General features: G+C 34.7%; 1 protein-coding gene across 1 annotated transcript in view; it reads right to left on the bottom strand.

Annotated features, from left to right (window-relative positions):
- The window catches only part of LOC142342028 (uncharacterized), a 42,371-nt gene extending 16,171 nt beyond the window's left edge, over positions 1–26,200 (bottom strand). Inside the window, exons 1-2 of the mRNA XM_075393196.1 lie at positions 24,768–26,200; positions 14,150–14,384 (exon numbers count right to left, since the gene is read on the bottom strand). Of these exons, the coding sequence (XP_075249311.1) occupies positions 14,150–14,384; positions 24,768–24,958 (426 nt within the window). The 5' untranslated portion in view covers positions 24,959–26,200. The remainder of the gene's footprint in view (positions 1–14,149; positions 14,385–24,767) is intronic.
- Positions 26,201–26,928: the final 728 nt, after the last annotated feature.

Genomic DNA, 26,928 nt, shown 5'->3' on the forward strand with positions numbered 1-26,928 from the left:
AATTAGAGCGCTCAACTATTCTTAACACTTTAATGATTTCTCATGAAAATCCGCGCTTAGCTGGATATACCTTAACAAGAAACAGATCTATGTTTCTCAAAACAAATGGCAATGTTGCCTGGCTATATAATTGTCCTGAATTTCATTCACCCTTACAGATTCTTAATAAGTGCTATAATCGAATACCAATTCTTTATGAAGATGAAATTCATTTTGTTGATCCCATTTCTAGACAAACCTTCATTGAAGCCGAAGAACAATTGTGCTCTGATAAACATTCAAACTTATTTCAACTAGATGTTGACGATGACAATTCATGGGTTGAGCTAACCCCACAAATCACAAAAGTAAGAGGACCTGCACTTTTCAAACCACACATAGTTATTCAAAAAATTGCGAATGTTATTACTGCAAGTATTTATGCTTCTATCTACACATATAAAGAAATGATGTCTTTCTAGAATTCAATAACTTTCAACTCCAATATGAAAGGAGTTCTCAAGCACTTTACTAAGTCATTAATAGATAGCAGAGAATCATTTTCAAATATTTCAGGCACAAATTATTATAACTCTAGAACTATTTATCTAGATTCATTCATTTCACCGGACTTCTTTAATAATCAATTTGTTGAAACCTTTGGTAAAATACAATATATAATTGAGCGATGCGGAATATTCTTTGCCGCTTTCTTATTCATTAAGCTACTCATCGACACAGTCTTATGATTAATTCGAGCAATGCAAATTAACAAAATTACAGATGCATCTATTCACTTTGGTAAGGCACTCTTTGCTGCCACATTTGACTTAATGTCAGTTCCAATTTTGACTTCTATCTATCAAGCAACTAATTCTGATAATAATAACACTGATGAAAGTAGAGAACGGACAATGCAAGTTCCAAAAACCGAAAATATTAATATTAGAGAACGAGTTATTCAAACTCCACCTTATGCAGAGAATATAGGCTTACAAGCTTTAAGATTTGAGAATAAAAGTGGTTACCCAAACCTACATGATGAGAATAATAAAGACGAAAATAGAAACGATCACAACGTTCCTACGTCTCCAGTATAGGATTAATTCCTCTATTACTTTCATATCATCAAACTATATGATGATAATATAGACTGACTTCAAAATTACTACTGATTTACTTTGAAAGAGAATACAAAAAAAATAATAAGAAAAAGAGAATACTAGCAAAATAACTTCAAAAAATATACTCTTAGAATAGAATAAGAGTAGAGAATACTTGATATTTCAGGAACTTTCTTCAATCCCTAACGAACTGATACCAGTCTTTCAGAAGGAACCTTCAAGTGGTTGGCCCGAATACAATACACCATCAACTTCTAAACCTCAATCTGGAGTTAAACAACTCGACAGACTAGTACAAACCACAACTCACGTTACCCCATCTACAACCTTTCTCTCAGCTATCAAGATTTCAGCAGTACAAACTCAAACAACTAGTGCAAATTCATCAACGACGGTTACATCATCCAAGAAGAGAACTAAAACTGCAGATACAATTGCAAAGAAACAACCACGTAAACAATTCATTAGAGAGACATTCAACCCAGCGACACCGCTAGAAGTAAACATACCCAAGACAAACAGTACAGTACACAACGTCTTAGCAAACACTACAACTACTCAATGGTCACGACCAAACTTTCTTAATCTTCATCATTACACAACTACCCCCTTGCAAGACCGCCTACAAAAACAACATCAAGCTGAGTTACAAGCTAAAACCCCCGGTTTTAGTGGACACCCGAACTACGATACGAATTTAATCTACCAGTTGCAACCCAACATCAATAGATTCAATCTCATTGGCTATTTGTCAAACAAAAATTCTTATCTACTAACTAATCACAACCTTCAAGGACAAACAATACAAGTCCCGTTTGATAATATTACAGCAAACCTCACTCCTCAGCTTGATACCTTCACTTATCAGGTACAGCAAAACTTTCTAACAGAAAGACAACGCTCTCAACAGCTCGAACAACGGATTAATGAGCTCCAACTGGAGATCGCAAATCTGAAGCATCAACTCCACATCCTCCGCTCATCACGTTGAGCACTCACGGAATGGAATAGATAAATTTGTGGTTGTTGATGTTCAGTACTTCCTTCATTACTTCTTCTTCTTTCTCCCGCGGTGAGGAAAATTATTCGTTAGTTTAAACGCCTAATTATTAGCCATTTTGATTACCTTACTCTCCTTTATTACATTACTTACATCAAGTAAAGTAATCCGCGTTTCTTCAATCTTCATCGAAACAATCTTCAATGATTACACTTAGCGCAATTTATGGTGAACAAGGAGTCCATTCTTATCTTTAGATTGCAGATTTGATTTGTTCTCGCTTCTCTAATAAAATCTATTCTTTACCGATTTATCTTGCTTATGACATCATTCGATTGTTCCATTGAATTCCATAATTTATTTGATGTCTTACAACCTTTCAGTAGACGTTAAGTATTTCAAAACATATTGCGATCTCGCTGAATTTATTCAATCTCAAGTTATTAAAACTTCGAAAACATTCTTAGTTGGAAATAAATTCTATACGCCATTGTCAGTTCATTGGACATTTGAGTTACAAGAGATTATCTTATTCTTACAAGATAACAATTCTAATGAAATTGTAGTTTATTTTCATCAAGTTCCTGAGTACGATTTATTTGAAATTCTAAAGCTTATTCATACAGAAGACATTCTTAACATCAATAATCTAAACTTTCGACCGCTCACTTATTTCAATTAAAATGTTAGTCTTCAATATTTTGGTGATCACGGATATAGAAATGTTACAACCTTTCGTTAACAGGTATGCATTCATCGCCATCCGCCATTTATAGTTTAAGTACTATTTGGATCTTCCTGTTAATTTCTTTCAAAGATTAAATGGTCTTCCATTCTCCCCATTGACACAAAAATTGAATTACTATATTATTCAAAATGAACACATATTTTGAAGGAGGTGTTGATATCGAATGGTTTAAAGACTATTGTCAATTCTCTGATCATGTTGAATCCGCATGGGTTAACTTTTCTAAACAGATTATTTTTAACGATAAAGTTTTCAGAATCTCCGAATTTTATTATTCTGAATTTCAATGCGAAGTTATTTTATTTCTTGAAGACTTTGAACAAAAAGAAATTGTTATTTATTTTGAACTAATGACAAAAAGCAAGATTAATTATTTCATGAAGCTAATTCATAATGATCAAACAAGCCTAAATATTAATTCCTTAAACTATAGCTACAAAGCTTACTTCAATTGATTTATTCTTCAACAAGACTCAAATAATGATGAATTACGAAACGGAATTCTTTATTTGGGGAGTTATTTCAACAACACTGGCCCTTATGGTGTTGTGCGCAGTCATTTTAATTTCCCTATTCATTTACCTCGCTTGTCATTATAGACCATTAACTTAACCAGTATATTCCTCAACTTATATTATTCTATTATTCAACGTCAGATGTATTGACAGCACAATTTTATGGAAAAACTTCAAAAGGTCTAGTATAACGGCCACCCAAAAAAAAAATTGGATCTATTATTTTGTACAGCCTTGTATCTTAGGACATCGTCAACCCTTCTTCAAGAGAGAACTCAGAAACAAGAAGATACGATGAACTTTAGAACTTTAACCACGTAATCTACCTCACAAACTTTAAATGCTTAATTATTATAAAATTAAGCTAAATAATTTTTTCGATTATGTAAAATTTGATGTTTTGATTTAATACCTATGGACCGGGATGGGATGTACTGAAGTGTGCTACACTCAGTAACACTATTTGATAATCTTAGTGCTATTTTGAGAATTTACGTTATAGTGCGTGAAGCACAAACTTGAATTGGACAAAGTCCATTTTAACGTGTGAACAAATTACTAAGTAGTTTTGAATAAGCTACTATTTTAAGATCACTAACTAAAACTGAGAATTCTATGACGTGATATTATCACGCCACACAGATAACACCAAGTTAACCTTGGTAACTCTGTCGACACTGTTATCTCTATCCAATAGGATACTAGAGAACCACGTGTCCGCAAGTATAAAAGGAGCTTGCACGCTCAACTACCAACACTTTTTGGTCCCCGATAACTTCTGATTTAAAATCATACTCCCGAATTGCTCCCTTGCTCAATCTCAGCTTACTTGAGATATTTTTCTATCTTAGAATATTTTGTGACTTGTTCTTAACTAAGAACTCTCTAAGTCATAAAATATTAACTTAGCACAAATTTGGAAATCAGGTAAGTTCAATTTAACTACTCTAAATTATAATTTAACATCTCTTAAATTCTATCTAAGTTAAAAGTTAACTTAGAATATTTCAACCTGTGCTAACTTGTACTTTCTCAGTCTTAATAACCTTAACTATTCTATCCCTTCATGCTCGATTCATATTTGATGCTGTTTAACATAACTTATTAATTCATATTTGCAATTAACTTTCTTTAATACTTAACGATATACCAAGAGTAGAACTAGGGGTTGAACTCTCAAGTTATACATGTGGTCCCGCGATTAACCCCGTCGTTTAAGTATCTAATGTACGGACCAGCAGTATACCAGATAGCCGGCGCATCTTTCTGAAAAATCTAAGAACAACAATTATGTTATATATTTCACACTGTCATTATTTGTGTTTGAAATGCATTAGCAAAATTGCCTTTTTGAAAATAAAAATGTTATCCAAAATTTTGACCTGATTGAATTATCGTTCCATTTTTTCAGTAATAATAATACAAGGCGGCTCTGTAATGTGCAATCGCACATAAGGTTCCGACCCCGCTCATCCACAATTTTGGCATAATTGTCTAGCAAATGAGGAACAGATGGAAAAACACAAAAAATTCAAGTATTTTTCAAAAAAGAAACTGGTGTATGAACGAAATGATAGCATCCAAAGCAAATAACTCAGTGGAAAAAAATGAAGAATTAGGTTGATGAGATATGGTGATATTAAGAAAGCGAGCGAAGACTAACGGCAAAATCAAACAACAGAAACAAACATTAATTACATCAAAAAATTTATGTCCGTTTTAAAAAAACAAAACTTAATAACAAAGTCAAAATAGCGTCAGATAAAACTGATAATAGACAAAACAACTTGTTAACCACCAGAAAAAAAAATGATTATTCAACAGTTCATAATTAAGTTTGGTAACAATTAGACAAAAAAGAACAGAAACCTTAAAGTTAGAAAATTCGCTGAAATTAAAAAAAACAATTAAATTCAAAGTAATGAAAACCATTAGGAATCAACAAATATCCCATAGGTCTACAATAACCAATGTTTTTATAGAAGGGAATTAATAACTGTTGGTATTCAAATTTTTATGCAGTTACAAAAAGAACAACAATTAGTCAACAGACTAAAAATCAATTAAAACTTGCCAGAAAATGCTTTGGGAGCCGTGAAGCCATACTATGGCCCCCAAAATATGCTCGATTGCACCTTCATCGAGCAACAATAGTTTATTAAGTGGCCGCTCATTAATGAAAATAAGCAACAATTAGACAGAAAAGAAAAAAATGCAAAATTATGTAATATTTTTTTTTCGAAAAAAACTTATTTCCAAAGAAATAAGAGCCATTAACTACAAAATGAAAAATTTGAATAGGTTCGTGCATTCTTGCAAAGGAAGCCCTTGAGACCTGCAATTATCCAAAATATGTTTTACGTCTACAAAAAGAACGTCGAATATGACAAAAATCAAAAATTCATTTACTTTTTTTGTGAAGAACCCGTGTGGAAGACAGTAAAGTCATAACGAATTCTCTTAAAACATTAGATTTTGTGACACCAATCCCTTTGGACACCTTCCCTTGAATTGTATTAAGTGAATTCTCTTTAATGAAACTAGGTAACAATTTGGACCAAAGAGAAAAAAAAAGATTATGTAATACTTGTTTTTATCGAAAAAAAATTTATTTCCAAAGATATGAAAGTCATTGATTACAAAATGAAAAAATTGAATAGGTTCGATTTTTCTTCCAAAGGAAGCCGTCGAGACCTGCCATTACACAGAACAAGTCTTACGTCTACAAAAAGAGCCTCAAATATGACAAAAATCAAAAATTAATTGACTTTTTTTTGTGAAAAAGCCGTTTCGAAGCCAGTAAAGTCATAAGGAATTCTTTAAAAACATTAAATTTTGTGACACCAATCCCTTTCTACACCTTCTCTTGACATAAATAAAGTCATCTTTAAACTTTAATAAACGAGACCAGGTAACACACAGACAATAAAACGAACAAAATTGCGAAGTTGAAATGTTTTTTTTTTTCATTTTGGAAAACAATTGTTTTCAAAGTCATGAAAGCCATTATCTATCTTCTAATATCAGATCATCGGCTCATCTGCTCTTCAAGGAAAAGCCAATCAAACCGGGTCATTGCAAAGGAAATTAAATATGACTAGAAAGACAAAGTAAAACCGACAGTTAAAGACAAAGTAAAAACGACAGCTAAAGACAAAATTCAAATAAATTCTTCGGAAAGGACTGTCGAAGCAGTAAAGAACCACCATCTATATCGTTAAGGATTTAAATATTATCAATTGTGCGTTATCTTGAATGCGAAAATGTTATATATGAATTGACAATAACGTGATAATTTAACAAAACTAGAAAACATGAAAAATGAGAAAATACCTAAAAATCAAAAAAAAATTTATGAAATCTAGTAGTATCAAAGCCAGAACACCGAAACTTAAGGCGTAAAACCGCAATAATGACTAAATTTGAATTCATCAGAAAGAAGGTACGCTCTTTGATTGCTGACACTAATCTACAAGTTGACCAAATTAAGAAAAAAATGGAGGCAAAGTTCAATAAGACATTTTTTCTTTAAAAATCAAATAGTTTAAAAGTGGAAACGACTATTAGGTTTCAAGCAATCAACTTGATAAATTAATTTCGAGCTAATTAGGAAGCCAATAGGAGCTATCACTAGTGAGCTTTGATTTGAAATGTTCTGTTACTTAATTAATATAAAAAAGATCTAATTTTTTTTATAGAAAACCGACTGACGACAATCCGAATTCTTTTTGGATTGTAATGGTCCAAGATTGGTACAGAACTAGTACTGCTAATGCTTATTGTTCATTAGGAAAATTTAATTTTTGGAATGTCATTGTTACAGATATTTTGTTTGTTAAAAAATCAAAAATAAATGCTGCGTTTTTGATAATCAACGAATAAAGTTAGCAAAAGACGGCAAAGTTTTATTTACAGAGCACTCTCAACGGAAGTTGAAGTGGAATTATCCCCTTTTTCAATCTACAAAGATTGTGTTAGTGGTGTTTGTGTGTGCAGTTCCTGCGAATTTAATCAGAGTGGACTAAAGAAACCTATTTCGTGCTGTTTTTGATGAATTTTGTGAAATATTTAGCCGGAATTTGTGACAAAAAAAAATTCAATGAAAATAGCCGACAATACATTTAAACTTAAAATCAACAACATTTTCATCAAAATTTGCGAAATTAGTGGCAGCCAGAAACGACTCTGCCAATTTTTCCAATGAAGAGAGTAAAATATAGCAAAACTTTAGATCATATTCAATTTTATTAAATAGCCGACAATACATTTTGTCTTTAAACGTAAAATCAACAACATTTTCATGAAAAATTTTAATAAATTTTAACAAAATAGGCGAATTTTTAGCCAAATATTCCGAAAAAAGGTGAATGAAATCAACGGAATTCACTCTATTTTCTCGAAAGTTTAAACCTCGATATCTCCCTGTCAAAAACGAAAATCAAAAAATTTTCAATCCCATATTCTACGGTGGACAAGCTTTCTAATGATACCAGTGTCAACTCTCTACGATGAATATATCGATCGGCCAAAATTGACTGAACAAAAAAAACCCATTTGAGTATATAGTTCTTCCCCCCCCCCCCTCAAGAGGGGTCGGAACAATTATGTTAGTCATGTTTCTTGTAAGTTGCTTTTATTTTAGAACCGTTTCTGTAATTTTGTTGTTTTCACTGATTCTTTTCTCATAAATCAGTAGGACCAAATTTGGTACCCAAATATGGTTTCCGTAAATATACAGGTATCAGGAAATGAAAAATATATACAGGGAAAGAACAAAAACAGCTTCATTGCTATTTCAGATTAAAGTTGTCGGATTAAAAAAGAAGAGTTAACCGTCCAGCAAAACTAAAGATTCCATCTATGATTACAGGCAGACAAGATTACTTGACAGTCATCTGGTACAAATATCCATACTTTTCACTGCTGTCCGCCATGAGATTCAACAACATGCCACTTGATAGAAATGTCGAAAAACCTTATTGATAATGAATCCTTAAGTTCCAATGAATTAGTAACAACGGATTCAGAAGACATTTTTCAGAATGGCATTATTATATCACAGTTATTTAAAAAAAATTCGGTGCGTAATTTAGGTCTTAAGGAGTTATCGTCAAAAAGACGCCAAATCAGGATTTTGGCTTATTGAAAAATTTTGCACGGATCGTTGTTACAAAAGATTGAATAAATAGAACCAATGTTTGCCTTTTAAACAGTTAAAAGTAGTGTGTACTAATACGATACGTTAAAAAACTACATGCATATTGATACTTTCAAATCAAAATTCTCAAAAAAAAAGAAAAACATTGTTAATTCCTTTGAGTATGAACTATAAAATACAGAACATGGTTTAAAGGCAATGTAGTGTTAAGAAGTATAAATGAAACAAACGTCACATATTGTGAAAGTTTAAAATTGTATTAAATTTACAATGTGCTAAAATATCGACAAATTAAGAGAGATGAAATATAATTGAGAGAAATTTTTAAAAATGCTAATTCTACAATTAACATTTTCGAGAAAAGAGAATATTTTTAAAAATGCTATTCCTCCAATTAACATTTCATGGAAGACTAAAAGACGCCCTAAAACTAAATCAAGTTAAGATTGAACTTGAAAGATTTGAGATTAGAAATAAATTCAGAAACCGTTGGGTCTTTTAGAAACTCATTCCAGAAATGATTTTTTATTGTAGTTTTGAGAGCCCGCTTTTTAGGGATATTCCGCCTCAAGGTGAGAGGCAAATCGTTATACCAGTCAATTGCCTTTTTTGAAAAACAGTTTTGCATTAAATTTGTTTTTTGGTTTGCTCCAAATGACAGCTTGTTTGTACGGTCAGTCATTTTAGCACTTAGGGTGGCTAACTTGAGTTCATCGAAAGCTGGTAGATCTGCTTTTAGAAGCTTTATAAAATATATAATAACCCGATACTTTATGAGGTATTCTACTGGTAAGATTTTGTGTTTGATCTTGAGATCAGCGGTCCTGTCAAATTTGGATCTATTGAAACATGTCTTTATTCAATTGTTCATCCAGTTCAATTAGAGTAACTCGAATTTTATTTAGAGTAACTCGAAGTGATTTTATAAGACCTGAGAACAGAACAATTGGTTAATGCAGATGACTTAAATCAAGAGCGCTCAGTAAAGCAGATCTAGTTTTTTCAGGAAATATATTTTTGATGGAGTAAATGACCTTTATGCCAACAGCCATTTTTCTTAGTACATTTTTGATTTCTTCATCGAAAGAAAGATTACAGTCAATATGAACTCCCAAGTATTTCACAACATTTTTCTCGAGAACTGTACATCCGATAACAACTATTTCTTTGATTTTGTTTCTTTTAGGGGCTCCAAAAATAATTAATTCGGTTTTGCTTTCATTTACATTTAACTCATTTTTCCTGAAAAAGTGAATGAGTTTAGCAATATTTTTTTCAAGATGTAACTTTGATTCATAAATTTTTTTTCCACTGCAAAAGATAAAAGTATCATCAGCGTACTGGATTATATTAGAATTCACATCAGTATCATCTTTCATATCATTTACATATATGTTGAAAAGCAGTGGGCCTAGCACAGTACCTTGTGGTACTCCACGGTTAAGTGCTATCCAATTTGATTTTTACTTCGAGAATTTGACTTTTTGCACACGGTTTTCTAGATAAGATTTTAGAATTGTATTTGCTTGTGCACTAAAACCTAAAATTTTAGTTTTGTGCAGAAGAGTAGGATGTGATATGGAATCAAAAGCTTTAGATAGGTCTAAAAAAGCTCCTGTGACGATGTCTTTTTTATTGAGATCATATCTGATTTTTTCAGTGCAATATAAAAGAGCATCTGTAGTTGATACTTTTTTTCTGTATCCAAACTGTGTTGTTGCAAGCAACTTATTCTTCTCTAAATAAGCTAATATTTGATCTCGAAGAAGGTTTTCAAAAATTTTAGCTAGAGCTCCAGTAAGCGAAATTGGTCGATAATTTATTGGATCTTCAGGATCATCTTTTTTGAAGAAAGGCAACACGTGGGCACGCTTAAGGTGCTCAGGGAAGCGTTGTTCAGTTAAGAATTGGTTAAACAAAAAACAGAGAGGTTCAGCTATGTGTTCTCTTGCATCTTTTAAAGCCCAAGCTGGAATGAGTGATGGACCCAGCGGTTTTTTAACATTTAAATTGTTGAGTATATCAAATATCTCCTTGGTTGTCGTATACCTGAATATAAATTAGTTACTGTGGCGTGCCGGATTGTTACAAAAACTGATACTGTTCTCTTTTACCAAAATATTCACCTAACGCTGAAAATTTATAGTTGAGAAGATTGGCAATATTATTTCCATTGGTCAGAACCGTTCCAAAACTGTTTTTGAGTTTTGGTATTTCTGTCTGTGTTTTTTCACAGTTTTTGATTTCGTTGATAAAATTCCACCTTTCTCTTGCACTTTTTAAGTTTTGAAACACATCTAGCAGAAGTTTTTCATTTTCCTGTTTCAAAACATTTTTGTTGTTATTATTTGATGTCTTTGCAAAATTTTTACTGTGTTTTTTGATATCCATTGTTGATGTAGCGTTAATTTAGGCTTGTCATAGCGTACGAAGACGGTCTTTTGTGGAGCATGCTTTTTAATTACCGTTTCCAATGACGAGCAAAAGTTTTTTTACATGATTTCAGGATTTTCTGATAAATAAAATGATCTCCATTTTATCTTTCCAACATCTAGGGAAAAAGCATTTTTAGAGTAGTTTGTTTTATCAAACACAATTTTTTGATAACTTCTTTTTTATTTTTAACGGTTTCACCAATTAAAGTAAGCGTGGCTAAGTGATCACTTTTTAGAATCGAGTCTAGTGTCTGGGAACTAAAAAATATTTCGCATATAACATAGACTATTAGCGACTTCGTTCTTGGTGTTTCTCTTGTTGCTCAAGTTTTATTTGAATTCAGTAAACCGTACGGCAAGATCAGAGTTTCTAGGAGATTTCTTTCATTGCAATAAAAGTAATTAATGTTGTATTCACCTAGTAGAAAAAATTTTTTATTTTCAGTCGCTGCTCTATCTAAACCCAGGGCTAGCTCTTTCAAAAACAAATTTATTAGTTGTTTTTTTGGACAGTAAGCCAAATTTATCAACGCGGGCTTTTTATTTATTTTACACTCTACCCAAACACTTTCAAAATGGTCTTTTGACATTGTCTCTAGATCATTTCGTGTTTTTGGATGAAATTTTTTCGGAACGAACAAAAGAATACCACCGCCTTTATTTTTCTCTTGAAGATCAGTACGTCGGTCGCATCTGAAGTAAACTAAGTATTCTGAGTGCTTCGACCAAAAAGGAATATCGTTAACTGATTTCAACCACGTTTCTGAGAAGCCCGAAACACAATTGTCACCTAGGTCAGATAGAAAATTCCTGAGGAGCAACCTTTGTCCAAGCACGCTTTGACAATTTTGATGTAAAAACTTTACTTGATCGTTGTATTTTTTCATTAAGGTGGTAAATTGCGTGTAAATGAGAGGTGGCCTGGGTTTAATTCTACGTCACCTGACAAGAACTCAAATCAAACTATTTCAGCTTGAAACGTCTAATTTTTTAAAAAAATAGTTGTTCAACATGTTTCTTCGCAAAAATCAACGCCAAGAAAAAAACAACGCAAATATTAGTGGCAGCCAGAAACCACTAACCCTCTGCCAATTTTTCCAATGAAGAGAGTAAAATATAGCAAAACTTTAGATCATATTTAATTTTATTTAATTACCAATTTTTATTGACAAAGGCAACCTTTGAGATCATTTTAGAGCAATGGGTTCTGTTCTCGGCACGTGAGCGCAGTCGTCTATTTAAAATTGGCATTAGCTAACAACGATTGAGTTTGGTGGTCATGATATCTAAATGCAACTAGAAACTATGTCTTCCGTCGATTTTTTGTTAAAGAAGGAAGTTTGCTTGTGTTGATGAATTCTGCTGGAAAATTCAAGCAGCGCAGAGTCATAGAGTTTTTTTAACAAAATTTTCCCAACTTGCTCGTTTCTTAGCTATTTGATGTTGTAACATATTTTTGGCCGTCCACAAAGTTTACCAAAACGTTGGTTAGTTATTTGGGTTTTGATTTTAAAAAGTATTGAACAATTTATAAACTAATACATGAGAGAAACAGGTGCTGTAAATTCACCGTTTTTGGTGCGTTTTGCCAATAAATATTGTTTGCAGAATGTTAGCAGAATCATAAACATAGCGTATGAATTTAAAAATTATCAGGAATTTGACTCAAGTGGTCGATGAAAAAATCACAATAGTTCATGAAACTTTTCATTGCTTCCATAGATGTTTTAATCAAATCGCGATGCGAAAAGAACAGATAGCTAACATATGCCAAAAGTTTGTTCATGTTCTTTTTATATCACCACTGTTACCATACTCTATTCTAATACGGCTATCAGGTGGGATTATGCAGCATCTTGTGAGATCTAAAAAGATGGCCGTCGGAATTGGACTAGGTTAGTCGTAAAAAAACACGTTCATTCTCCAGATAAATGCGAAATTACATTCAAATGGGGAAGTGTAATAAAAAATACGAGAGTGAGCCAAAATTATCTTCGAAGACTTAAAATGAAAGTAATACGAATTATGTTTTGATTTTAATTTCAGCCCCGTTCAAATTACCATCCATAGCTTGTCGAGGATCTCCCGGTTAAATTTGTTTTGAATAAGGTTTATATTTTTTGAGATCAAAGTTGGCAGTTTTTTTGTTACTGTTCCGTAATAAAACTCCAATTTTGAAAACACTTTTATCAAAAGTCAGACAACTGGATTGTGAAGGACACTTTTTTCGTTTAACTTGGCTCAATTTTTAAGTTGGGTAGTCTAATCTGTTGTAGGCTTCGTATTTTCATGATGTAGTGTAGGTTCTTGAGACTCAAATCAATTTTTTTAGCAAGAATGTTTTGACTGCCGAGCCCAATTGTTTCTATGATGACATAATTAAAATTTTTGTAACTCCACTTAACAGTATAGAAGAGTAAAGAATATGACTGATGACTATTGCATTCAAAATTAGAAATTTGGCGTTAGTCGGGTACAATGGACTGATTGCATTTTGCAATTTTATGCTAAAAGTCATTTTTCTGAGAAGGTTTTTGAACCCATGTTGCATTGATAGCGTTGAATCTAGGACAATTCCGAGATATTTAACTTTTTCTGTTGTAAATTTTGCAGTTTTTCAGAGTAAGCTTTAACGTGTGACTCCTGCATTACAAACTTCTTTCTTTTATTTACTAAATATTTATTTATATACCAGCTGTTGTAGAAAAGTAACAGTAAATTATAAATTTACAATAACTTCAGATTTAACAACTGGAAGGATCACCGAAGAGTTGTTCCACTCATCAAGCGGGGATCCCAGAATAACTAAATTGATTTTGGGTGACATCCTAGTAAAGCAAATCAAAAATAGTTCTATTATCGAAGACATAATTATCTGTGAAGTTCTTGAAAAAACATTTAAATTGGGGTTGTGTTATTTTTTTAACGTTTTTGGGAATTAACTTATTACTCATTAAAAGTTGTAACCTATCGTAAGTTTTCGCGTAAGTGATTTTTCCATTTTTTTAGTTTTAAAACTAATTGTTGGCAAAATATTGTCAGCTGTTCGTCTCGTTTTTCCAACACAATGCAATGAATTCTGTTTTCGACGGATTCAAACTTAAATGATTACAATCAAAATAATACTCGCGTTCTCAAGACAAGATTGAAGGGGACACATCAACTATTATAGATAATCTGAAATATTTACCTTGGGTGACTGGCTCTGAGAATGGGCCGCAGAGTAGGACTGTGGAGAGTAATCGGGTCCCCCTGGAATAGTATCGGAGGGTGAGTCATAGGAACAGTGGGCAGAGTGGGTGAACCTCTTCCGGGTGACCTTGATGCTGTCTCTGTTGTGGAACCTAGCACCCGTCCTCAAATTGGATGAAGATGACGATACTGACTTTGAAGATTTGCCCGATTCTCCTTCGGAATCTGTTGACCTGGAAAACATTTAGTTGCCCTAGTCGATTTCACAGTCCCAACTGACATCTGATCAGTTTATATTCGGAACAAACGAAGCACGATATGCTTGCATGGGATAGCCTAGAAAACTGTTCCACGGCACGAAGGTCTGATCACAGGTGGCAGCTAATGACTGACTGATCAGAGGTCACCTTGGTATGAGATGGTGATCAGGGGTCATTGTGACCTATGAACTGTGATTTCTGATTAGCTAAGAGGGAAGTTGCTCATTTTCTCCGAGTGAAACCTCTTTCTGACAAACTCCTCGATGATTTTTGCAATATTTATGTAGGAAAAGCGCTATAATCTCGAAAAATTCAAAGCTCAAAATTGTTAATTAGGAAGTGCGCTGAAATTTTAATGAGGTTCTTACAGAGTCTTCAGAACTCTTCAGCGCGTTAATATAATATTTTCAGTCGATTTTTGAAAAACCTGCACATTTCAATGCTTTTTGAACATCTCTGCACAACCTCCTGTAATGCCTCCAACAGCTCAAGCTGAGTCTCGAACATGGGTCTAAAGAAAAATACCAACAGATTCATGAGAAACCACTTTTTCATTCAATAGCCACTTCTTCAAGTCATAGGTAACAACTTTGACGGGCAGACTTATGTAAGAAGAGTAATGTGTGAATGGGCTTACAGGCACAGGGAGAGGAGACATAATTCAAAAATTTATATTTTTCTACTTTCTACCGCTTTTTTAAACAAATTTATAAAAAGAAAGTGGAAAAATTGAAATTTTTGAAATTATGCGTCTCCCCTCCCCTGTGTCTGTAAGCCCATACACATATTTCAAAGAAGTGCCTTCAAAACACGCTGAATTGGTCTGAAAAAGGGACTGAAATTGCAGTCAAAAATCGACTACTTGAGGAAAATTTTTACCAATAATTAAAAAATTCTAATTCAAAACCACTCATTAGCGTTAGTTTGTTGAAAAAACAAAAATGCAAAAGCACCAACTAAAAACAAACAATTCAAATCGTTTGTTGCGCTAGCAAATTTTCACGGAAGAATGATATTTTGCAACAAAAATGCTACCACTGAATGACATGAGAAATAGCAACTTCTCAAGGAGAAAAATGCAACAAACAATTTGAAGATATAAAAACAAATTATGTGCTTACCCACTGGTACAGCCTTGAATTTTGCAAAAAAAGTTGTCGGAACTACTGAGGCCTCTGAAAAGGCAATTGGCGGGGTTCTTTCTTAAGGAGGACATCCAGTAATATATGTCTCGAGAAAATTGACTCCATTGGTGCGAAACTACGCAAACATAGAGAGTGAAAAGCATTGCCAATTGTCTTTGCGGCCACATTGAAAAATTTCTTCTTGGAAGACGATTTACCCTCAGACAGACCACATGCCACACAAAGATCTCGTTGCACCAGACGAGGGGATCCCAAAAACTGCATCAGCTAGAATCCCAACATGGGCAATAGCTGCAATGGGTTTCGACTTTAAATTGAACTTTATACCAAGAGAGAAGATACCCCACAATGATGTTTTCAGCAGAGTAAAAATTGACAAAAAAATTCCGACAACGATCGAGTGTGCTGTGCAATCAAAAACATCAACATCTACTTCGCTCAGAGTGATTTTGTGACCCAAGCCGAAATCAAAACTGAGCTCGGAACAAGTATACTCGTCCAGGACATAATGAAACGATTCAAAAGCGGCAATTGGAAACAATTTTCAGAAGCGGTAAAAAAATTCGAACAACAGAAAGATGCACTGACTTTACACAATGGATTCATCTTCAGAGGTGATGTTCTTTTCATTTGATCCCAACTATGGCACTTGGTTTTGGCAAAAACGCATGACACGCATCTTGAGAAGAATGCAACTGAGGCATCAGTCAGAGTGGGAGTATGGTGTAATGAAATCACCCAGGACAATCAACATTTTTTAAATCAACTGGCGAAGCCTAGAAAAAGAGTCTCTATGTGGCCAGAAGCCGACGTTTGTGTACGTATCCACATGAACTGGGGTTATGATAAGGACCAAGGCAGAATCTCAGTTTTTGTCGACGCAGGTTCAGGCTGGGTAGAAGCTTTCTCAGCGGAATTAGAATATCAGAAACAGTCAAAGTATATATTAGTCAAATCTTTGCAAGATTCGGAAAACCAAAAACTTTAGTGTCTGATAATGGTCCTGAAATTGTAGGTGTTGACCTTACACTGTGGTATGAATCACTGCGAATAAAGAAAATGGAATCACCTGTCTATCATCCAAGAGCTTATGGACTAGCTGAAAGAGCAGTTCACACAACGAAGCGTGCGCTTCAAGCGTGGAATCCCAATATTATTTTGTCATTTGGAGCATCGAATATGACACATCGAAAAACTTCAAAGATGAGGGGAAAATTTTCGGTTGAACTACTTCTGGGTATAGTGAGACTACCAGCAATAGCAGATTTCGACGTGTGCGAACTCATTCTACTCATGGCCAACGAAAAGACGAAGACAGTTCCTTCAATTTTTATCATCAGGAAGGGCTTGAACATCTTTCATACAGCCCGAAAACTCAACGCGCACTATCCTAGTGAGCGAAAAGCAATTTGCAACACCAGACGAGACAAAATTAAAATGGAACCACCAGAGGAGAAGACCATAACTCAATCAGAACCACGAGTTTAGAATACAGATGTGGGATCGTTATATTAAGACGATGAGCAGATCGTTACATTAAGACGAAGAGCAGATCGTTACATTAAGACGAAGAGCAGCAACAACCGGAATTATCAGATCCTCCAAGCACAACAATAGAAAGTAGCAAACAACCCGACACATTTGGAGAACCGATACTAAATAATTTGCCTAAAAAAAGAGGAAGGACGTGTTGTTATCAAAGGAACATCAAAATTCTTAGAAGTTATGTTTATTGAAGTTTCAAAAAAACAAAGAAAAGTATTCCTGTTGAAAATTTTTGCTATGTCGATACGTAATGGCCACAAAACTAAACTCGATTCTAATTTCGATCTGAAGCCATCATTATCTTATTGACCTATCAATCGAAATCTACCACCCATAGACACTTGATTCCAACATCCGCCGAACTCCAACTAATGAACTCGATTGTAACAAGGCCAATTTTGGTTCTCATGAAATGTTGATGAACGTAGAATATCATCTCCGGGATTTGGAACTAACACTGATGACATGTCAATCGAGTAACATTTTTTAGCTGATCTAAAAATATTTTCTGTTTTTTTTTGCATAGAAAACTACTATAAGTACGAGCTAAATTTTGCATATTTTCAGATCTAAATGTTTTTGAAATTCAGTTGATTGAATTGTTTGACCAGTGTTATTCAACAGGACAGTGTCCGTGAACTTCTAACCTACCAGACTTATTAAATGGGCATTTCCTTTCTATCTTTTATTTTGGAGGCTTTCTCGATAAATTGATGCCGCCGGATATTTTTCGAGAGAAGATGAAAGCCGAGTGCTGGAGTGGGTTTTGTTGTCACACAGACGACTGATTGAGTGAGAGAAAGAGAAAGCGAGCTTGTTTTTTTTTCTGGATCGGATGTTTGGTTTCAAATTATATTCAAATATGACCCCATCAATCTATAAAAAGCCATGAATTGAATACATTTTGGTATCAAACTATTGGACTATATGGTATATTCTATCTAACTTGTTTAATTCCCCCAACATATTTTTCAGTACAGACATAAAAGGAGTTGTTAGGGTTCTATTTTTTCACCCTGATTTATTTAACCCCTATTCTTTAAGCCCGTACATAATCACCCCTCAATCATCTAACCCCGCAATTTGTTCATCCCGGAAAAAGTTTAACACATAAAGTTTATATCTATTTCGGCGACCAAATGAACAGTTAGCAAAACTAAAACTCAAACAAAACCCACTCCAGCACTCGGCTTTCATCTTCTCTTTGAAGAGAAGATGAAAGCAGAGTGCTGGAGTGGGTTTTGTTGTCACACAGACGACTGATTGAGTGAGAGAAAGAGAAAGCAAGCTTGTTCTATTTTCTGGATCGGATGTTTGGTTTCAAATTATATTCAAATATGACCCCATCAATCTATAAAAAGCCATGAACTGAATACATTTTGGTATCAAACTATTGGACTATATGGTATATTCTATCTAACTTGTTTAATTCCCCCAACATATTTTTCAGTACAGACATAAAAGGAGTTGTTATGGTTCTATTTTTTCACCCTGATTTATTTAACCCCTATTCTTTAAGCCCGTACATAATCACCCCTCAATCATCTAACCCCGCAATTTGTTCATCCCGGAAAAAGTTTAACACATAAAGTTTATATCTATTTCGGCAACCAAATGAACAGTTAGCAAAACTAAAACTCAAAGGACTTAAATAGCACAAAACTTGCAACAGCTTGCGTTTGTTTGAAATCAAAGAATATAGACAAAACTGCTTTTCAAAACAATATCTCACCTCTTTTATGTTGCAGTTTGATTTGAACCAAAAAAATTCAAAACTGTCCCTGTCTAGAAGATGAAAGAACCGGTACTTTTCAAATGAAAGCTTTTAAGCTAAATTTAAATACCTATCTAATTTTTTAAATCCTAAGATAAAACATGAGCTAAAATTTTAAAACGTTTCTGAGCAGACATAAATTAGCATTTGAAAACTGAATTTTGCAGAAATTTAACCGTGTGTTTAACAAAATTTTCAAAGAAAACCAGATTGATGTTTTTGCTAGCAGCTACGCTGTGCATGTTCCATATCTAAATGTTGAAAAACTCTGTTCCCAATTAGGGTTTCCATCATAGGCTTAACTTCCGGGATCAAATTCCCTTGTGTGTCACGATATGAGGCTTCTTAACTCCGTGAGGAAGCAAGGATGTCGCCAAATCATAAAAATTCAGATGGATTTCAAATTTAAATTAACACGAAAACACAAACAGGATGATGTTTTAAATACACAACTAAGTCAAATTGGCAATGACCCTGAAAAATGGAATATCAGCTTCATCCTTTTAAATCTCTATCAAGTTCCGCACTTTTCCTTTTAAGCTCTCTTACCTCTTCTTCTTTCGGTACTTTTACTTGGATGAGACATTCAAAAAGTTTAGCTTTTGCAACGCAGCGTTTTTATGCAAGTTAGCCAAAAGTTTCCAAACTCCGGGGTGGGATCCGGTGAACAGGGTTTTTATCCAATAATGCAAGCTTCAACAGCATTAGTTGTTCTTGTGATTCCCTCAATGACTGCGTCTTTTATTCCAAATTTGTGGGAGAACATAGGAGGGCGGTTAATTATTAGACACTTAATATAAAATGATTGGAATTATAAATAAATCTTGTCTAATTTCTCAATATCTAAGCTATCTAAATGCTGTTGATTAGTTATTTCTTTCACAATTATTCAAAAGAGTTTTCTAGTTCCTCAATTTTTTGAAATCTAGAGCAAGGATCCTTTAAAATGCCAGGGCCGCTTCTTGATTTTCGGACACCAGCTTTTTTAGTCAACATGCTCCAGTTTTCCTTACAAAAATCCTGGTTAAATGGAATTAGCAGCCCAATAGCATTGAAGCTGCTGGGTTTTTGGAAGGCATTGATAATGGGTCCAGAGGACGTCAGTTACCGGTAAAATCGCGGAAGCTACGGCTACTGCTGGCTTTAAGTCTTCACTCAATGCTTTGATATCTTTTAAAACTTTTCGTGTGGCCCGCTTTCCAATCGATGCATTATGGCTGTGCTCACTGTTTACAGGAACATTTTTTAGCTGATCTAAGAATTCTTTTCAGTATTTTTTTTGCATAGAAAACTACTATAAGTACGAGCTAAATTTTGCATATTTTCAGCTCTAAGTGTTTTTGAAATTCAGTTGATTGAAATGTTTGACCAGTGTTATTCAACAGGACAGTGTCCGTGAACTTCTAACCTATCAGACTTATTAAATGGGCATTTCCTCTTTATCTTTTATTTTGGAGGCTTTTTCGATAAATTGATGCCGCCGGATATTTTTCGAGAGAAGATGAAAGCCGAGTGCTGGAGTGGGCTCTGTTGTCACACAGACGACTGATTGAGTGAGAGAAAGAGAAAGCAGGCTTGTTTTTTTTCTGGATCGGATGTTTGGTTTCAAATTATATTCAAATATGACCCCATCAATCTATAAAAAGCCATGAATTGAATACATTTTGGTATCAAACTATTGGACTATATGGTATATTCTAACTTGTTTAATTCCCCCAACATATTTTTCAGTACAGACATAAAAGGAGTTGTTAGGGTTCTGTTTTTTTCACCCTGATTTATTTAACCCCTATTCTTTAAGCCCGTACATAATCACCCCTCAATCATCTAACCCCGCAATTTGTTCATCCTGGAAAAAGTTTAACACATAAAGTTTATATCTATTTCGGCGACCAAAGGAACAGTTAGCAAAACTAAAACTCAAAGGACTTAAATAGCACAAAACTTGCATCAGCTTGCGTTTGTTTGAAATCAAAGAATATAGACAAAACTGCTTTTCAAAACAATATCTCACCTCTTTTATGTTGCAGTTTGATTTGAACCAAAAAAATTCAAAACTGTCCCTGTCTAGAAGATGAAAGAACCGGTATATTTCAAATGAAAGGTTTTAAGCTAAATTTAAATACCTATCTAATTTTTTAAATCCTAAGATAAAACATCAGCTAAAATTTTAAAACGTTTCTGAGCAGACATAAATTAGCATTTCAAAACTGAATTTTGCAGAAATTTAACCGTGTGTTTAACAAAATTTTCAAAGAAAACCAGATTGATGTTTTTGCTAGCAGCTACGCTGTGCATGTTCCATATCTAAATGTTGAAAAACTCTGTTGCCAATTAGGGTTCCCATCATAGGCTTAACTTCCGGGATCAAATTCTGTTGTGTGTCACGATATGAGGCTTCTTAACTCCGTGAGGAAGCAAGGATGTTGCCAAATCATAAAAATTCAGATGGATTTCAAATTTAAATTAACACGAAAACACAAACCCGATGATGTTTTAAATACACAACTAAGTCAAACTGGCAATGACCCTGAAAAATTGAATATCAGCTTCATCCTTTTAAATCTCTATCAAGTTCCGCACTTTTCCTTTTAAGCTCTCTTACCTCTTCTTCTTTCGGTACTTTTACTTGGATGAGACATTCAAAAAGTTTAGCTTTTGCAACGCAGCGTTCTTATGCAAGTTAGCCAAAAGTTTCCAAACTCCGGGGTGGGATCCGGTGAACAGGGTTTTTATCCAATAATGCAAGCTTCAACAGCATTAGTTGTCCTTGTGACTCCATCAATGACTGCGTCTCTTTTATTCCAAATTTGTGGGAGAACATAGGAGGACGGTTAATTATTGGACACATAATATAAAATGATTGGAATTATAAATAAATCTCGTCTAATTTCTCAATATCTAAGCTATCTAAATGCTGTTGATTAGTTATTTCTTTCACAATTATTCAAAAGAGTTTTCTAGTTCCTCAATTTTTTGAAATCTAGAGCCCGTCCAGAGGACGTCAGTTACCGGTAAAATTGCGGAAGCTACGGCTACAGCTGGCTTTAAGTCTTTACTCAATGCTTTGATATCTTTTAAAACTTTTCGTGTGGCCAGCTTTCCAATCGATGCATTATGGCTGTGCTCACTGTTTACAGGAATAAGTTGGCCATCTTGTGTAAAAGCGGAAACGCGGCACCTGTAGCTTTGAAAATTTGAGCAAATCCAGGCACTGATAAATCTTAACATAAAACTCATGACTTTATGGAAAACAGTTTTTTTCGGAAGAAATAGTAAACTCAAAGTCGGGAGTTATTTTGCTGGTTTCAAAATCCAATGCAACAAGAGATGTTCTAGAGTTCCATCCACTTTTTAATTGGTTTTAATTTTCCCATTAGGTGCTAGATATGATAATTAATTCATTCATTTTAATAGTTTTGCTTTAAACTATTGAGTCGGTAATTCTATGTCCTTGACAATTATGATCAATGAGTTTGAAGATGGAAGCTCTGGTGAAATGATTGTGATGTGTAAAATATACTCACACCTCTATCATTCCACCCTAATTTTAATCCCTGCTAATGGGACTAAAAAGAATTGACTGAGGCCTAATTATCCTTATTTATAGGAAGCTTAAAATTGGGGTGAAACAATATAGGCGTTAAATTAATGAGGGGTAAAATCACTTAGGGGTTAAAAAAATTGGGATTAAAATATCGGGGGCTAAAAGAATAGGCGTGAAAAAACAAGACAGCATTGTCAGATTTTTGGTGTCAATGAACGAGAAAACTGATTGACTTGTACTAGTAAACAATGGATTTAAATAGATGATATAATAATAAAAACATTATGAATTGTAAAATATATACTCTAAAATGCCTTTTCTGAACTTTCCACAATCTAGCGCAACAGTTACTAAAATCTAAGTAGAGAACCCATCGCATTGAGATCCCGTACCGAATCTCTAGTGTAGATCAGAACTGGAGCAGGATAATTCCAGCGTTAGGAGCGCTATCAGAGCTCAAAAAGAGCTCTTCATAGTACGATACCTCTACTCTCTGGGTCTTGTCTTAACAGAGTAGAACACAGAGTAAGTCCATTCTGGAAATTGCATTGACAGAGTAGAAACCCAGAGTACGTCTACTCTGGAGTCTGTCTTGACAGAGTTAATCACAGAATAAACCAAAATATTTTGCTATAATATATTTATTTCATATAAAATGATGATTGAATTATTAAATTTATCTGAAGAAAAGACAATTCTAAAATTATTGCAAATGAAAAAAAACCAACCGCTGATTTAAAGAAAATTTAGTATACCGTTAGTGCATGTTTCTGACTCAAGGGATGAGCTTAGATAGCTTTCCATAATATTAGTCATTTTAATCAAATTTTCCTTCTTAAGTGGACCAGCATTTTTTTCAGCTGGACCCTTTTGGTTCTGATCAAATCCATCAGACACTAGATGTACCTCTGATCAGAATGTTGCTTTTTTGTTGCCTCTTAGCAGAGCCAACATCCCTGAGCCAGCTCTGTCAAGAGTTGTCCCAGAGTAAGCTTGCTCTGAGCCAGCACTGCCGAGAGTTGTCCCAGAGTAGGCCTGCTCTGAGCCAGCTCTGTCAAGAGTTGTCCCAGAGTAGGCCTACTCTGGGACAACTCTGGCAAGAGTTGTACAAGAGTAGGCCTGCTCTGGGCCCAACTCTGTCAAGGATAGCCCAGAATAGGGCTACTCTGGGAGCCCAGGATGAGGTCCAGACCGAAATGGCCTCTGATCAGACCATCCCAGACAAAACTGACCTCTGATCAGACCGAGCCAGACTGGTTTGACCTCTGTTCAGACTAGAGTGCGCTCTAGAGTGTGCGCTTAGAGTGCGCTCGAAAACTCCCTCTGATCAGACTATTGTGCGCTCGAATGTCACACCCTGATCAGATAAGTGTGCGCTCGGATCCACCTCTGATCAGACTGAAGTGCGCTCGAAATCGCCTCTGATCAGACTGAAGTGCGAACGAAGTCGCCTCTGATCAGACTGAAGTGCGCTCGAAATTGCCGCTGATCAGACTAAAGTGCGTTCAAAATAATCTGATCGGAGAAAGGATCTGAACATGAAAAAATCTCTCAATATTGTTATATATTCATTTCATGAAAATTGATGTTTTCAAAAAAATATTCAACTAAGGAAAAACCTATATTAAAAGTATTGCCAATTAAAAGAAGTGCCGGAAAAACAATTTGTTGAGTATGCCAATAATTCATGTTTTTGACTTAATAGATGAACTTAGACAGTTTTACATAGTAATGTCTTGATCTACAGCTTAATCCCAAGCTTTTCAAAAGGGGACCGGCAGTTGCTATCAGCTGGGCCTCGTGTTTCTGATCAACCCATCAGGCTCTCGGTAGGTCTCTGACCAGAATGCGTCTGTATTGTAGACTCTTGGAAGAGACAGCCTCAGTCAGCAAAACAAAAACAAAAAAAAATGAAAAAAAATTTTGCTCGAATCGGCCTCTGATCAGACCAGTATGCGCACGAATCGGCCTCTGATCAGACTAGTTTGCGCTCAAAATTGCCTCTGGTCAGACCGTCCCAGACCGACGTGACCTCTGATCAGACAAGATCAAGACCATTGTCCAGACAAAAGTGCGCCCCAAGTCTTCTCCAGACCATGTAATTCGAGCGCACCGAGAACATGTGTGCGCTCAAAGATGGTCCGATCAGAGGTCACTTCGGTCTGGCCACCTCGACCTGGGAGCTCTTCTGCCAAGAGTAATCACATACTTCTACTCTGGGGCTACTCTGTCAATTGTAAAAAGTGATCCGATCGGACTCTGATCTAGCTCTGAGAGTTTCCCTGAATTTAGTCTGTTCCAGTTCTGATCTGCTCTGGAGGTAAAGTACGGGATTCTGTCCATACCTTGACGTGTGTAATCTGCCTCTGCAGAGAATCTTGATGTTTCCTCTCTTCAGCTCTTTTTGCACCATATCAACTTCTGATGAGTTATCAGCAGTTGTTGGAATTTTGTCACTATCGCTATTTTGTTGATCAGGAAAATCATTGTTTGTCAAATCACAAATTTGGCTATTGTGATTTGGCTTCTCAGCCATTTCAAAGTTTCAAGCTTTGGGTTCTCGTGGTGTGAATGGTCTGTTTCTGTAAAATAAATAAATTGTTACGCAATTTATCTCTTGGGGAACAAATTTGTCAAAGATTTGCTTCAATTTTTCAAGATATCTTAACAAACTTCTTGCGTGGCATCATCGAATAACTGGATAGATTATAGCTTGTAGGAAAAATAGCAATTAATAATTATAGGAAAAGCTAAACTGAGAATATTTAATGTTTCTAGTTATAATAATCTATCTACTTATTGGAAAGGTTGTAAATGTCATTAAAAACACAGAAATGACTCTAGGCTGACGAGAAAAAAAACACAGACAAAATTTGTTAACAAATAGTTGAACTGCTGAAGCAAATTGGTAATGACAAGACTGAAAAAAAACAGAAGGTATTAATCGAAAACCACGTGGTTTTATCGAGAGAATAAAATGAAGGCGATATTTAATGTAATGAGGCTTTTAACAGCAATTTGAAGCAATAATTTCAGTGCTTAAAACAAATGAGTTTAAATGGAATTTTTTCTGTCTGATTATGTCTGATCAATAATATATACCTCGCATTTTCAATATCGTTCCCAAGCAATACATCAAAACGTTTCATGGAAATATTTTACGCCGAGGAAAAATTGGAGCTTGATAGGTAATAAGGAAACGGGAAAATAATAAAAATGAACTTTGTTTGTTTAACAAAGGTGAATTTCAAACCCACAAAAGAGGAAATGGTTTTCTTTGTTTCACTTATTGCTCAGGTCTTTTTTACCCGATTGAGTATTATATGTTGAGCAGGTAGCAACAATTGGTGGGTAAAATAAGAACGGTATCTTGTTAAAAATATGAGGTTATAGGCTGCTTAATTGCCCTCTAGTTGCAAAATGGCGTCATAATTATTAAGAAGTAAAAAAGTAAACACTAAACAGTTATCAGAATTGGATTGTTTTTACAGGCAACTGAGATTAGTAAGTTTAGCAATATGGAAATATTTTATAATTTCTTCCTGATGATCAGAACTTCTAATTACAAAACTGTGAAAACTACTTAAAGTGTAGTGTTGCAATTAATTAATGTAAAAAAAAAAACATTTTTGCAGCCCACCAATTTGAAATAAGCAGCTAAACTTTTTTAATGTTGTCGGTTTTGAGATTATAACTGCTTCAAGCGTAAAACATGGCTTAAAAAGTGTTGCCGTGTTGGCACAAAAATGTCGTTTTAGTATAATTTCCTCCCCACGCTGATTATAATACTTGTATTTCCCTGGGAGATTAAAGAAGCGAACTAACCACCACCCCGCACTTCATAAGACACAAGGAAGAAAATAGCAAAAAAGTACAACATCTAACGTCGGTCAGGAAATAGAAACGATATTTTAATGTACTTTCGGTGTTAAATGACACAAGTCTGCTTTAGAAGAACGCTTTTTGAGGGGGTAAAACACAGTCCCCTTTAATATATCACTTTTTTTCTGTACCCTCAAAACAGCGTAAAACCAGATTAAAGCGCCCGCCAAAGTGAAAAATGTGAAAAATACTCCTTAAAAACATCTTTTACACTCATCCCTGCCTTTTCCTCAAAATGACAAACATTCGCTACCCATACCCTCAATTAACCAACCCCCCCCCTCCCTCCCTCCTCGCCCGGGTCCCAACTCTTTCGCCCTTCTTTCTCCAAACAAGCATACCCATCTCTCAATTATACACCCCTTTTTCATACCCAAAAACCAAAAGACGCAAAATGCGGGTTAAAATTCACGGAGTGCAAATGCTGAACAGACTTTATTACCGTGGCCTATTAAAATGGGGCTTTTATTTTTAATAAAAGGCAGATAAAAAGTGGTTAAAATGGGAAAAATACCAAACTCAACTAGGAAAAAAAGACTTTCAAGCTTTGAGTTTTCTCATTACTATTTTTTCAGACGAGAACAAGGAAATTCAAATTTAGCTATCTTGCATAGTCGAAAACCT

Source organism: Convolutriloba macropyga, chromosome 7 (assembly GCF_964194025.1).
Source record: "Convolutriloba macropyga chromosome 7, txConMacr16.3, whole genome shotgun sequence".
NCBI lineage: Eukaryota > Metazoa > Xenacoelomorpha > Acoela > Convolutidae > Convolutriloba > Convolutriloba macropyga.